The sequence below is a fragment of the Macaca thibetana genome, chromosome 9 (assembly GCF_024542745.1).
Source record: "Macaca thibetana thibetana isolate TM-01 chromosome 9, ASM2454274v1, whole genome shotgun sequence".
Classification (NCBI taxonomy): Eukaryota; Metazoa; Chordata; class Mammalia; order Primates; family Cercopithecidae; genus Macaca; species Macaca thibetana.
In genome coordinates this window covers 41,756,742-41,771,724 of record NC_065586.1, presented here as the reverse complement: position 1 = coordinate 41,771,724, position 14,983 = coordinate 41,756,742, and the positions used below count along the sequence as shown (strand labels likewise).

The following is a 14,983-nucleotide window of genomic DNA, read 5'->3' as shown; positions in this document are numbered from 1 at the left end:
CCACCAAACATGTCCGGCAGCCCCGCACCAGGGACGCGGCAGTGCCCAGGCCCCCTTTCCAGGAGGGTGACCCTTGTGCCCACCCTGAGTCCTCCCTCTTCCTCACAGACTCCCATGTCGCTGGCACTCTCCTACCTGAGGGTCTTCCAGCTGTCTTTTTCCATGTGGTTCTCAGGACCCTCACTTTCAAAGGAGGCGACGAAGAGAGCTGAGACACAGGAAAGTCCCTCAGAGTCTGCGTCCCCATGCAGTGTCTGCCTGAACCCAGCTGTCCCTTCAAGGGTGCGGCCCAGGACAAGGGGACAGTGACCTCTGGCTGGGCTGAACACAGTTCTCTGCTGTGTGGGGCTCTCAGGCTGCCTGCTGGGGACTCTAGGAAGGTTCCTCGTGTTGCAGCTCCTGCCCTAACCCCATGTGACCCTCTCCAGTGGCCACTGGAAACTAAGTCTCTTGTCCTTCTCTTCCATCCATCCCACGACCCACCCTCATGCACACTCGCCCATGTGAGCAGAGCCAGGCCTGTGTGGCATGGAGCAGCCAGCAGGCCACCTCCCAGGGCAACCCCAAAGGGCACCGGGCCTGGACAAGGAGTCAGGTGGGGAGGGAGGCATGCTGCATTGGGAGGCAGCCCTCACCTTCCTCGCTGTAGATGGGCGCCGTGAGCAGGTAACTCTGAATCTTCTTGTCCTTCTCGAAGGGACACTCTACCTGTGTCCATGTCATGAACTCATGGATCTGTCTGGAGATCTCCCAAAATTTCTGAAGGGAGCAAAACCAACTGATGTTCATCTGTCACCTTAAGCACCAAACACTCGGTCAGGGCAGGGGACGCAGGTTTTGGCCTCAGTCTCCTGCCCACTTCACTGGTCCCAGCGAGATGGGACAGTGGCCCTGCATGCTGACCCGGTGGCCATGGTGGCATGCCATGCAGCCTCAGAGCCAGCAGGTGTCCCCCAAGGCCACTCTATCTAGCCCTCCACCTGGGCCATCAGGCCGGCAGCAGGGTCTCTGCCTCTCTGTGCAGGGACCCAAAGAAGGCCCTACTGATGACTCCAGCCTGAGGCAGGCACCCCATCCACACCCAGCCCAGTGGCGCCAACCAGAACATGTCATGATGTCCCTTCTCTGGGACCTTCAGAGGGATCCCTGCTCCTGCCCACCCCTCACCTGTGTGAGGTAGGCATCCGGCAGCCCAGAGCCGCCTACACCTGCCCTGCCACCTATGTCCCACCCTCCCATCCTCAGCAGGTGCCTTCAGGCCCACCAGGCAGGCTCTTCACTTCCATCTGGAATTCTCTGCCGCCTCCTTCCTACTCAAGTCCCTTCCTACCTAAACCCCTCCTGACTTCCAATCCCACAGGGGTGGACAGGGCTGTCTCCCTGTTGGGGCCAGGCTGGAACCACGGTCCTGGATAAATACAATTCCCTGTGACTCCAAGCTCTGCAACTAGGCCACCCACCCGGAAGTACAGACAGGCGCACCTCAAACCTCACAGTCAAACAGCACCCCTGACCCACCATAAGGCTTTTGGTCTTGAAGGCCCTTGTGAACCTCAGGCAGGGCTCAGGAAACCCACAGACCCTGACCCAGGGCTACTGCTGGCAGCTCCAGTAGCTCAAGACAGTTTCCACCTGGCCTGCCCTGTGCTGGGACCCCATGGGGCTGAGCTCACCTTGAAGTTAATGTGCCCGTTGGGTAGGTGGTTGGTGTGGATTTTGTGCAAGAAGTAGATGTCCTTAACGAAGAGGTTGAACACAGGGATGACAATCTTCTCACGGCTGCTGTTGGCCATCTGGGACCTCTGCGTGGCCCCCTGCAGGGCTGTGCGGTAGTTGCAGAAGTTGCTGGACGGGTCCATGTGATGCTGTGGGCACAGGGAGGACCTGGTGAGCATCACAGCCCCATGCCCCTCTGACCTGCTCAAGACACCCCTCTGCAGAGCAGGAGGCAGCAGACAGAGAAGGCACCTGCCCCCTGGGCAGCCTGGGAATTAGCACAGGGGAGGGGACGCCCAAGGTTGCCTGGCTGAGCTCTGGAGCCAGGGCTTCTGAGTTCAGGTCTCGGCATCCTCTGGAAAGCCATAAAGAAGTGTCATTGCCCTGCCTGCCAAGCCTGACCCCCTCGCCCTCCTTCCTTTGAGACTTCCCTTTGCTCCTCTACTTAGATCAACATCTCCCAGACCTGATCAGCTCTACAAGACACATGCTTTGCAAAAATGGACTCTGTGATCACACACATCTGAGGAAGGCTGCAGATGATCCTGTCTGCCGGCCCCTGGGCCATCTAGACAAGCCAGGACCTGGAGACACTGACCAAGGAAAAGGCAGCGTCTTCCAACACAACCCCACTCTTGTCAAATTCTTGCTTAACCGCCTTCCACTCTGGAACTCGCCTTAGGCGATGCCGGGTCCGCCTGAAGTAACTGAGGACACCTTAAGTCCCCACTGCTGGAGGATGAACACGCCAGGCCAACTCAGCCAGCAGGTAGGTGCTGACCACAGGGAGAGGACAGCAGCTCCCCACCCCCACTGTCAGGGCCCCCTTCGAGCCGTTGCGGGACAAAGTGGGTGCAGCTCGCAGCTGTGACAGGGACTCAGGTGCCTACCTCCAAGACATCAAACTTGGCTGTCTTGACCTTGGACCAAGTTTTCTTCAGCCTCGCCACAGGACTGAGATTCATGCCAGCTGCAGAGGACAGCAGGTAGGGTCAGGGCTGGGGGGCGGGCCACACAGCAGTCCCACCCTGGGTGCCCAGTCACTCACAGATGATGGCCATCATGGAGTTGAAGTTCCCAATGTTGAAGCACTCCCGGGCCACATCAATGAAAAACTCCAACATGCGGGTCCGGTGTTTCTTCTTCACCACCTGAAAGGTGCAGGTGACCTCAGCACAGCGCTGCCAGGGGACAGCAGGAGCTGAGGCCACCGGGAAGAGGAACAGAGGGGCAGGGAGGACCTTGGGACTTAGCTTCTGGCCACAGTGGGCTGGTCCAGGTCTATGGCTGCGTCTGGGAGGCCCAGACATGTGCACAGCCTATGCTCAGGCTCCTCAGTCATCAAAGGGAGGGCACCATCTGCCCCAGAGGGCTGTGAGGGCCTGCAAAGCCTCACACAGGCAAGAAAAATGGTGCTGGGCATGGGGAGCACTCCATGGACAGGGTGTCTGTTGTCACTGAAGGAATCGCTGTATGTTGGGGTTGGGGGGCCACCAAGGCCCTGACAATGCAACAGGGACTTCGTGCGTTCACTCTTAAAGTTCCATCATCTAACTTCTGGGGCAGGATCAGGGCCTCGCTGGGTGTGGGCATGGCAGCCACCCCACCATGTCTGCCGTCGGTACTTACCCGGCACACCTCAGTGGCCACGAGCATGCTCAGGCAGTTGAACCAGTTGTCGTAGGCCTCCAGGCTGTAGGTCTTAGTCAGGTCCCCTCGGCACTGGAAAGGACACACCAGGTCATAGGGGGCCTGGAGAACCCTGGCTGGACAACTCAGTCCCCACAGCTGGCCCTGGTCCCCAGCCATGGCTCAGCCTACACTGCAGCAGCCTCGATCATGCCTGCCTGCTCCTTGCTGCCCAGTGCAGGGCTGGTAGGCCAGGCTGGCTCCCCGGCCCAAGTCTGTGACCTTTCCCAGCACTCATCATCCATGACCAGCACAGCCATCTAAGGCCTCTTGGAGCAGGTGCTAGGAGGGCCAGTGCCACATCCATCAGGGCTCATGGCCCAGCACTCCAGAGGCACTAAGTGAGGCCCACACCCACCCTGCATGGAGTGCAAGTGCCAGGCAGACAGGGCTGGCAGGGGTGCCACGGGCCTTGGCCCACTTACCCTGTGGTTGTCCAAGGAGTCCATGTGGCTGACGATCTGCATCAAGTCCTCAGGGTAAATGCTGCTGACCCTGTCCTGGGGTGGAAGACAGCAAAGGGAAGGTGACAAGCCTCCCCTGGAGAAGGGACAGCACTGCATAGGCGTGGGCACAGGGAGAGGAGGAGCTGCCCAGGGCATAGGACCTTCACCTCCTCCCAGGCCAGTCCTCCATCCTAGGGCCACTACAGTCCCCACTGCAGGACGACGCTGCTCCAGCTCCTCCCACTGACACAGCACTGCTGTGCTCCTGAGGATGTGAGTGCCAGGCACAGAGGTGCCCGCCACTCAGATGGACACACACCTGGCATGAAGTGTAGCAGCTGGGACTGGCAAGCGGGCTTCCCTGATGGCTCAGTGTGACTAGCAGGGGCCTGCAGTGCTGTGCTGAAAGAGGCACTGTGGTCCCGCAGCCCCCGCCCCCTAGTCAGGGCATGAAGCAGCACTGACCAGCTCAATGTGAGTCAGCTGCTGGGCCAGCACCAGGGGGTCGCAGCACACGCCCAGGATGTCCTTCTGGGCGGCTGGTGGCTTGGTCTTGAGGATGGGCCCCTTGTCTACAGCCGGTGGTCGGAGCTTCTCGCGCAGTTCCTGGAGCTGGCTCCGGGCAGCCAGGGACAGCAACAGGCTCTGCGTCATCTGGGCAATGGCCTTCTTCACTGTGCCATTCTCCTGTGGGGTTGAGGGCAATAAGGGTGCCAGCATGGGCTGGCAGCAAGCCCACCACCACTGTGGGTAGGATCCATCTCACCTCCAGGGATGTGCCTGACCAATATGAGCCCACAGCTCCTATCTAAACCTCAGCCTTCAGGCCTTCAAGGACAAAGTGGGGCACAGTGTGGGCTCCTCTGAGGACTGCTGGGGAGGGGTCTCAGTGGGCTGTCCTGCTGCAGAACGAGGCTAAGGGCAGAGACAGGCTCAAGGCTGAGCTTTTGGGTCTGAAAAGCATGACTTTTTCAGAGGTGGCCCACTGAGGTGCTTCCTGCAGCAGGAGCGGCCCATAGAACAGTTCAAGGCATGGGAAAGGCTTCTGCCAAAGCCAGGAGTCTCTGCCCCCTAGGTGGGGGCAGCCTGGGATCCCTGGCTCCTCCTGGAGTACTCTAGGTGAACAGAGTACTGCTAAGCACTGGGAATGCTTCTACTGTGGAGGCCCAGTTGGCCCAGGCATCTCCAGTTTTCTCTCCACCAAAGGCAAGGGTGAAGACATTTGAAAAATGGGAGGCCTATTTAAAGCCTTACCCCCACCTCCTCTCACTAATCCAGGACAGGCAGAACCTTACAAACTCTCAATAGGCTCCCACTCCAGGGACAAGAACAGCAAGGGCCAGGAGAGGGCTGAGGCAATGATCGCCAGGCCTGCAACTGGGCTGCAAGGTCCCTGTGTGCAGTATCATGAGTGACCCTGGCCCACTGCTGGACAGCTGAGCTGTCATCTGGGGGAAGGGAGGTTGAATGGGGCCACCCAGCAACTCTCCTGGGGGAGTAACATGGAAGGGGACCACATACAGAATTATCCCCGAAGCCCCCGCCCTCCCAAGGGCAGACCCTGACACACACCCAAGGACCCTGACCAGAGCCCAGAGAGCACTCACCTCGTCGCACTGGGTGACACGGTGTGTGATGGCTTTCAGCTCAGCCATGGCCTTCTCATCCTGGAAGTCATAGGGGAAGGCCTCCGTCCACTCCTTCAGGAGCTGCACGATCTTGGCTGAGAAGGACTTCAGCTTGGCCTGGGGCAGCAGAGGATACGGAGTGAGGCCCCACAGGGCAGAGCAGAGGACAAGATGGCAAATTGTGCAAGCTTCCCACATCCCCGAGCCACACCCCAGGGCCTGTGCTGGGCACAGCCCCCAACTGCGTGCCACCTGCAGTTTGGCCAGACCTGAACCACCACAGGACTCCTGTTTGGTTCCTTCTTCCTTTCCCTTAAGTTGGCTTTCTTTTTCACTTAAATAAACTTATATTCAAAAAACCTACCCCATCTCTAAGGTGACAAAAAACTAATTCCATTTGCTATAATGAGAAGTCACCCATAAAAACAATACAGTAAAATAATCCAAGCCAAGCCATCCAGTTAGAGGAGAGCTCCCGTCTGCCCCCCGCGGTTGAAAGCAGGGCGACAGCGCTGAAAGGGGTGTGACCCTGAGGAGAGGCGACGCGCCCCCGCGTCCTAGTCCACAGGCACGCACGACCCCACCCAGCACAGGGCCTAGAGCATGGGGACTGGCCCTCTTGGCTGAAACGACTTCGACCCTCTCGGAAGATGCCCGCGCTGCCTCAACCCCCATGGAGGGGGGACTGTGCCCGAGGCTCAGTCGCCGCGCCCCCATCCTCCAATCCCCTAGAACGCACCACGGGCCAAGCCCCTCCTGCTCCCACAAAGACTTTGCGCCAGCCCACACCAGCCCACTCAGACCGCTGGACCTCGCCCCCGGCTCCTGCACCACCTAGTCCGCCCACGTTGCCGGCTCGGGCCTCCCCCTCCCACCACGCCCCTAACCCAACCCACAGCTCCATCCCAGACCTCACCCCAGCCTGGTGTGGCGCCACGCCCCAACTCAGACCCGCCCACAGCCCCAGCCAGGCCACGCCCCAACCCTAGCCCTGACCCCGCCCCCAGGCCCCGCCAGTCCAGCCAGGCCATGCCTAACCCTAGCCCTGACCCCGCCCCGAGACCCCACCGCCCCAGTCAGGCCACGCCCCAACCCCAGCCATGACCCCACCCCCTGGTACTACCCTGGACCCCACCCTACAACCCCAGCTAGGCCACGCCCAACCCTAGCCCTGACCCCACCCCTGCCCCAACCAGGCCACGCCCCAACCCTAGCCCTGACCCCATCCCCTGGCCCCACCCTGGACCCCGTCCCACAGTCCCAGCCAGGCCAAGCCCCAACTCTAGCCCTGACCCCGACCCCTGGTTCCACACGGAACCCCGCCCCCTGCCCCCGCCCTTGCCCCAGCCAGACCCCGGATCACCTTTTCAGGCCCAGCCTCCAGCTGCTGCTTCTGCTCCACACAGATCTGCCCCACACGGGCCAGCAGGTCATGAGGGGGCATAAAGACCCGTGAGCTCAGGAGAAAGGTGAAGATGTACGTCCTCTGAAGGCAGGAGACGGCGAGAGGGCGGAGGGAGGGTGAGGCTCGGCGGAAGCAGGCCCCCCGGGGGCTCACCGCGCTGCTTCACCTGGCCCGGCTGCTTCCCAGGCCCAGCACCGCCCGTCCGGCGGCCATGCCTTCGCCTGCCCGGTTCCCTTCGCCTTGCAGGCCCTTCCTCCTCTTACTGCTACCTCGGCCCTGCCTACCTAGGAGGCACAGCTCGAGCCCCGCCTCCCAGCAGCTCTCCGAGGGCTCCTAGCAGCCTTCCTCCACTGGGATTCTCCCCCTCTCTGCCCCAAGCCACCATAGGGCTAACCCCAGCCTGGGACGTTGGTAGGGCTCCTTGGGGCTCGCTGCGCCAGGATGCAAGCCAGTTGCTTCTTCAGATCCTCGTGGGCCGGGCTGGAGGTCAGCGGTGGGGAGGGTGGGGGATGCAGGGAGGTTGGCACAGGAGCGGGGCCTATCGGGAGCAGGGCTGATCCATGGGGCGGGGCCTCATCAGCAGGGTCGAGGCCCCATCAGCAGGGGCGGGGCCTGAGAAGCAATGGTGGTAGGGGTCCCTGCACTCTCTGACCAGCTCTGGGCCTAGACCCTGACTGCCAGAGCAGGGCCCCTCCATACCACATCCACATGCCCTCCATCGAGATCCTCATGGGCTGGGTTCTTGGGCCTTTTGTCTAATGAGGGTCAGTGTCTGTGGGAACTTCACTTTGGCTCCTGCTTGTGGACAGAGTAGACTTGCAGGTCAGGGAGACTGCCTGGGACTCCCTAGAGGGACTCTGCCCCACGTGGCTGCTGCAGGCTGGGCTGCCCAGGAGCCTCTGCCCCTACTCCCAGCCCAAATAACCCAGTTTTTCTTGCCCTAGCCAGAAGCAAGCCAGGTTGTATTTGCTGAGAGTACAGGCCTCCTGGAGCAGGACTCAGGGGCCTGGGCTGGCACTGCCCACCGCAGCCCTCCCTAGAGCACCGGGGACTCCTCTAACATCCTGCAAACTTCCCACGCCCTGCCCCAGGCTGTGCAGCATGGGGACTTGGGGGGTCAGAGCCAGCACATCTCTCAGGGTCCACCTTCTAAGGAGACAACCAAGATGTGGAGGAAAGGCCCGCCATGGAGCTCTTGGCCAAGGGCAGGGCACCCAAGGGGAGAGCCTGTGCATCTCCAAGGAGGAGCACGGAGACCATGTGTGTGTGTTTGTGTGCATATGTGAGTGTGTTCAGCTACCCGTGCACATGGGGAACGGTGGGGTGGCAGGGGAGGGGTAGATGCTTGGCAGAGGAGCCAATGCCCAACTGGGCTCTCCTGCCCCTACCATCCCTTTGTCCTCTCCTGGGAAGCTGGTCAGATCCCAGGGCACAGGGACCACACTGGGTGACCGCCAAGTTGGCTCCTCTGGGGTAGGCCTCTGAGAGGGGCGGCTTCTCCAGCTGCGGCATGAGGCCCATGTCCCATAGACGGTCCTGCCCTGGACTAGTTCAGGGCCTTGGGCCTCTCCCCTGGCTCTGCCCTGTGAGCACTCACCAGCCTGTCTGCACTGCCATCTCCAGCCCCAGCCAAACCCTGACAGGGCTTATGGGACGGACAGAAGGACAGATGGAGGAGGAGGAGAAGTGGGCAACAGAAAGGCAAGGCCCCCTCACCCAAAGCCCAGAAGGCAGAGGAAGCCTGGCAGGTGGTGAAGCCAGGCTGACTGCAGCCCCGTTCATTGGAAGCTAGAGGGCAGCATCCCTCCCGCCCACCTCCCTGCAAGCTGTCTAACTCCCAGGCTGACTAGCAGGGCAGGGAGGGAGAGGGGGTAGCATGACGTGGGCAGGACTGGCCCTCCCAGAGGGTAAATGCTCAGCTCACAAGAGGGAGCTGGCAGGCCCAGTGCCACTGCTGCTAAGAGACAGGGAGGGAAGCCACACTTGACAAGGGAACGCTTTCTGTTCCAATACTGTATCATGCCACCTTGAGGTGAAAAGGGAGGATTAGGGTTGTTGCCTAGGAACAGTCCCCGAGTCAGCCTGAACAGTGCTCTGCTGACAGGGCACGGCAAGCCGGGCCATCTCCTCTTCATTCTGGACCACCAGGGTTTATGTACAAACCAGCTTCCCAGCTCAGCCCTAGGCTCCAGGACCTGGGCTGGGCGTGCCCTCGCCAGGACCCCAAGTGCTGGCTTTGCCCTTTAAAACTCCTCTTCCTCCTTGGAGGCCCTGCTCAGAACTCAGGGCCTTGCTCGGCCCTTGTGTGTTTCTGCTTCCCGTGTCCCCAGGATCATCTCCTCCTGCCTGGGGCAGCAGCAGGGAAGTCACAGCAGGTTCCCCCAGGCCCCCTGCTAGCTGGGGGTGTATGCAGAGCAGAAGGCAGAGAAGGCCCTGGAGGTGGGCCTGGGCCCTCCACTGCCCTGCCCCTCCTGCAGCCCCATCCAGCTCTACCACTCTGTGGGGGCCTCCCTCCCACACCTGACATCTGCTGGAGCCCAGGTCACCCCATTAGTCTCACTCCACAAGGCCCCACGCACTCACATCGGGGTAATAATCCACTGTGGGAACAAGGTGCTCCATCAGGGCCTCCAGGGACCCAGAGATGAGGCGTCCATCTTGGAAGATGAGGTCCCCGGAGCCACCACCGGCCCCGCCTCCACGCTCCCCCATGCCAGGCTGCACCTGTCCACTACAGCTGGGCCCAAGGATGCTGGAGAAGACAACGGACGTCTGGGGCATAGTTTCCTGGGAGAAAAGAGCAAGGACATGAGGCATCAAAGGCGCCTCCACAGCTCCACAGACCCTCCTCCCAGGCAGCCCGCAGCCTGCATGCATGTGCACAGGGGTGCGTGGCAGGGGCACAGCAGTACTGGCAGAGGGCACCCCCATCCCAGGGCAGGGGCAGGCGGGCTCCTCAGTGGTCCCCCAGCTGCTGCATATCTGATCACTGTGTCTTCAGCTCCCTGCGGGCCAGGCCTCATTCCAGGGCCCTGGACACTCAGAGCCAGCAGAGAAGAGAAACTCTGGAGAAATCGTCCGAGGAGGGACAGGGAGCCCGTGGTGGGCAGTCAGGGCCGCCTGGGGTGAGAGGGCTGTGAACAACTGATGGGGCTGGCCACGCAGCTCCCAGGATAAGAAAGGAACACCCTAGGCATGAGGGACAGCGGGTGCCGAGGTCCTGACCCAGAGATGTGTGCAGCCGGGAGCTGAGAGGGCAGTCTGAGGACTCAGGGCCGGACACACAGGCTGCATGTGCTGCTTCGTGAGGTGGGAGCCTGGGGCTCTGAGCACAGTGGTCTGACTTGTGGTGGCTGCCGCGTGGACGGTGGGTCTTGCCACAGCCCAGGGAGAGCTTGCTCAGGCAGGTGGTAGCAGGAGTGGTGAGCAGGGCCACTGCACACGGTGAAGGTCTGGGGCCGAGCGGCTGACCAATATGAGGTGGGCGGGGCTGGAGAGAGATCTGGAACTGGCTTTGAGTGAATCTGAATGCTCCTGAGATGCAGATGTCTGAGCAGCTGGGCCTCCTGGCGGGCTCGGTGCCCACACTGGGACTGTCCTCCATGGCATGGCCCGCTGTGACGGGGCTCAGGGTCTCACCACACCCTGCAGCTGGGAGTTCTTGTGAAGCCTAAGGGAGTCTGAAGCCCTCTGGGCCTGTTTCCCCAGTGCCCCAGACAGCCAACCATGCCTGGGAGAAGCCAAGTGGAGACTGGGCAATGCAGCATTTGCCAGCCTGAGAGCCAGGGGTGGCCTGTCTATGGCCTTGTCTGCACACAGAGCCAGCCTCACCCTCCTGGCCCTCAAGGGAAGGCAGCACAGGTGCCAGCAGCTGAGGTCAGGTGGAGGAGCCAGGCCCTCCTGCCATTTTGGCCTTAGTTTCCCCTCTGGGCAGAGCATGTTGCCATGATTACTTCAGTGCCATGACAGGACCGTGGGCCCCTGCCCTGTAGGGGCCTTACAAGCAGAGAGCGGACCACCTGCCCGCCGCCCGCCCCCCATACACACACACACAGCACGTCCCTGTCCCTGCCACCAGGGAAAAAAGGGCATCCGGCCCAGATGACACTGGTTTTCCCACCAAATGCCTAAAGGTTTCCTTGGAATTCTTAGAAAATCCTTAGCAAGGAGAGCAATAACGCAACCAAAGGCCCCACGATGAGGCTGGGTGGAATCTCCAGGCCCCCAGGCTCAGTGCTGTCCCCACTCCAGGGCAGGGAGGTCATGGCTCAGACTCACACAATGCTCCCCTCAAACTCAGGCCAGCAGTGGTGCCTCACACAAGTTGGAATGCACATTCTCAGGCCTAGCCCCAGACCTGCTGGTCAGAAACTCAGGGTGGCTGCTTCTGTACTCCAACACACCCTCTACTCCAGCCCAAGAACCACTGATGTGAGCCAATCCTTCATTTTTCAGATGGTGAAACTGAGGCACAGTGGGAAGGAACTCAAAGGAAACTCCAGGAGTTCCAAGTCCAGCCTAGGTGTCACCACCTCCAGGAAGACTCCCTGGGTTTAACCTAGACTGTTGACCCACAAAGCCAGAAGTGGCTGTATCATTCACTTGTGTGTCCTATTGCTGGCCCAGGGTGGCACTCAGTGACCATTTGTGCAATGAAGTCATGAAGGTGGGCTCACAGACCCCTTGTTGCCCACAGCTGCTCAGCACTGTCTCAGGCATCTTACCTGAGGCCAATGCACTCTGAGACAACTTCCCCAAGATCACAGTTCTGGGTTCAAAAGGTGACCAGCAGGTGGTAACCTTGGTCAGTTGGGCCTCCTCACCCCAAGCTCTTGGAGTCATCAGAGAGGGCATTTGCCATGCCACTGGCCTCTCCCACTGCAGGCTGCTCTGATCAGGAGGTAGTATGTGGGGGATGCACTCTGACACCCCACAAACTCAGCCCCAGCGGATCCCCCACAAGGCAAGGCCACTCCACGTCCAGCCTTCAGAGAGACCTGCCTCAGTGCCGGGAGGCCTGCCTAGCAGCTGAGAAGCCAGCCTGGGGACCCGGCCCACTGGTCAGCAGCCAGAGGGGGGCTGGGAAGGCCACATGGGAGCTGGTCACCTTCAAGGGTGGGGGCCTGGAGGAGGAGCATGCAGGAATGTCCCAGGCAACCAGGGGTTCTGCACATGCTCACAATCCTTTCGGGGAGTCAGCAGAGCCTGAGGGGGCCCGTGTGGAGCCACACTGACCTGAGAGGTGGGGTGCTCTGGGTTCCTTCTGTCCTGCCTACCTGGAGACCCACCTGGGGACATGGCCCAGTGCTAGGTCTCCTGCATTCAACAGTTTTAAACCAAGACCCTGCAGGTCTGGGGGATGCCCCATGAGCCTCTACTCCTGAAAGCTCAAGCCTAGCAGGGCCCAACCCTGCCCAGCTATGGAGCACTTCGAGGAGGGTCTCCAGGGCTCAGTGCCAAGTGGAGAGGCAGGTTCACTACATGGCTTTTCCCGGGCAGGAATCCTGGCCCCACAGCAGGCCCACTCCTTGTTCCTGGGTGCTTCTGGCCAGCCCTCGACCTTCCCAGCTGTGAAATGGTGATGATGACAGCACTTCCCCTGCGGGGTCCCCTGCCGGCCACCCCCACCCAGCCCTGAGGTCACTTGTTCTTGCACCTGCTTCCTCCTCGCCCCAACAGCAGGGACAGGCACTTCGATGTGCAACTGCAAACCTGTGTATCTGAACAGCTGTGTCTACCCCCAGGCGGCCCCTTCCCAGGGAAGAACTGCACACTGGGCCCTTGGCTCCAGTCACAGCAATAGCGATCATGATACAGTGATGGCCAGGGTGCTGAACACTGAAAATGGCAATGCTAGAGTTGAAGAATCCCAGTTACTCCTCACAATCACCCCCTATGCTCCCAGAGAACCCTTTATTCCCTTACGCAGGTGAGGGCTCAGTAACTGCCCCAGGTCACAGCCAGAGGGCAGCAGTGCCAGGATTCACACCGAGCAAGCAGCAGGGGCAGGCAGAGGGCCCAAGTCTGAGCCTGGCTCCACCACCTGTCTTGGCTGTATCAAGATCCTCAAACCCTCGGAGCCTTAATTTCTTTGTCTATAAAATGGGCACAGGGAGCACTACTTTAGGGGTTTGCAAGGAGGATCAGAGGAGCCCCTGTGTAAGGTGCTGGGCACCAGGTGGCTCCTCACCCCCAAGAGCTGACTCCCACCAGCATGATTGCTCAGCACCTCTCCAGCCCACACAGGAGGCACTGCTTATTCTAGACACACTGGCCGTTTGTGTCTGGGCACTGTGGAGAGCTCAGGAAGCCCCCCCAGGGCTAGGCAGAGACAGGGCTGTGGCGGGCCAGCTTGCTCAACCAGCATTTGTGGGAACCATCACCTCCACCCCAAGTCCAGCTGGGGCTGGCCTGGACAGAGCAGGCCACCCTGACCCCAGAGAACCAGACCCTGCATGGATGCTCTAAGGCCAGGTGTGGTCCCCGAAGCAGGAGCAGCACCTTCTCCTGAGCCAGAAACTGGTGGGATTGGGCCCAGTGCTCCCCCTTCAGGTAGCTCAGCTGCACACTAGAGTTCTAGACCCTTCCCCTACAGCCTCTCAGTTCCAAGTGTGGCCGCTGGACCTGCAGCTACAGCATGACCTGTCGCTTGTCAAAGTGCAGATCGCAAGTTCCAGGCCAGGCCTGCTGGGTCACAACCGCTGCTGAGCAAGACACCAGATGAATCATATGCAGGTGAATGGAAGGCCCGGGAAGCCCACCTGCGTGAGAGCCTCAGCCTCCAGGTAAGCTGCACTGGCTAACCCAGGGCAGGGGCCGGGTACAGAGGCTCATGCCTGTAATCCCAGCACTTTGGGAGGCCGAGGTGGGTGGATCGCTTGAACCCAGGAGTTGGAGACAAGCCTGGGTAACATAGAGACCCCTGTCTCTACTAAAATTCAAAGAAAAGTTAGCTAGGTGTGGTGGCACATGTCTGTGGTTCCAGCTACTTGGGGAGCTGAGTCTGGGGGATCACTTGAGCCCAGGAGGTTGAGGCTACAGTGAGCCATGATCATACCACTGCACTCCAGCCTGGGCAACAGAACCAGAGCCTGCCTCAATCAATCAATCAATAAACCAGGGCAGGCCCTCGGCTGTAGTACGTGCACACCAGCACCACGTGGCGACTTTTCAAAGACACCATGCCTAACCCCCACCCCAACAACTCTAATTTAACGGGTCTCAGGGGCAGAAGAGGCACTGGCATCTTCCACAGACTTCCACGAAGCACGGGGAGCCTCTCTCCTGCCTCAGCTGCTGCTGGCTGCATCAGACCCATCTCGAGGCAGCAGACCCTGTGAAGGGCTCAGGAAGCACCCTCCCCCTTCCCCCGGGATGTAGGCACAGACGGGGCCAGGGCCAGCCAGTGTGCCAGACCAACGTCTGTGGCAACCCTCACCTGGAAGAGCAGCAGCCCCTTGCAGGGAGTTGGGGACAGGCTTGCACCCTACACTAGCCCCTCTGACTCCTTGGAGAAGCAGCCCCTTGCAGGGAGTGGGGGACAGGCTTTCACCCAGCAGTCCCTCTGGCTCCTTGCAGCCCCTCCTCTGTTCAGGCAGGAAGGAAAGTGCCTCCTAATTATAGAGCTAATCAACACAGAAGAAACGTGCTCACAGTGAGGCGGGGAAGAGTGACTCACTGTCTCCTGGAGCACGCGCCTCACTCCCTTCTCACCTCCCACGCAGGGCCGGTGGGCACAAGGGCAGTCCAGAGGCCCAGCCTGCTGGTGAGAGAGGGGCCCTCTTCCATCTCGGGAGAGAGCCAGTTTCCATACTTGGCTTTACTTGGCTCTCTGGGGGCAACATTTGAGAAGGGGGTCCTCCCTGTATCTGAGCCCAAGTCATCCTGGCTGGGCCTTGAGGGTCACACTCCTGCCCTGCACAGCCTCAGCAGCACTGTGGGAGGCCTGGAGTGGAGGCTGCCTGAGAGAGGCTGAACCTAGAGACCCCTTGCCACCTGCCTGCCGGGATGCGCTGCAGCAGGCCAGAGGGGAGGCGGCAGACAACAAGGCACAGGGCTCTCCCCAGGCCTCCACTACTCCGCCTGAGTGTGGCTGTCCC

General features: G+C 60.6%; 1 protein-coding gene across 2 annotated transcripts in view; it reads right to left on the bottom strand.

Moving 5' to 3' along the window:
- RASGEF1A (RasGEF domain family member 1A) overlaps positions 1-14,983 on the bottom strand; it is a 70,233-nt gene that overhangs the window by 1,775 nt on the left and 53,475 nt on the right. For both annotated transcript variants that reach the window (XM_050804314.1, XM_050804313.1), the window contains exons 2-12: positions 9,468-9,671; positions 6,843-6,965; positions 5,459-5,596; positions 4,317-4,538; positions 3,831-3,905; positions 3,346-3,438; positions 2,765-2,867; positions 2,607-2,686; positions 1,674-1,865; positions 636-759; positions 136-208 (exon numbers count right to left, since the gene is read on the bottom strand). In XM_050804314.1, the coding sequence (XP_050660271.1) occupies positions 136-208; positions 636-759; positions 1,674-1,865; positions 2,607-2,686; positions 2,765-2,867; positions 3,346-3,438; positions 3,831-3,905; positions 4,317-4,538; positions 5,459-5,596; positions 6,843-6,965; positions 9,468-9,665 (1,421 nt within the window). In that variant the 5' untranslated portion in view covers positions 9,666-9,671. The remainder of the gene's footprint in view (positions 1-135; positions 209-635; positions 760-1,673; positions 1,866-2,606; positions 2,687-2,764; positions 2,868-3,345; positions 3,439-3,830; positions 3,906-4,316; positions 4,539-5,458; positions 5,597-6,842; positions 6,966-9,467; positions 9,672-14,983) is intronic.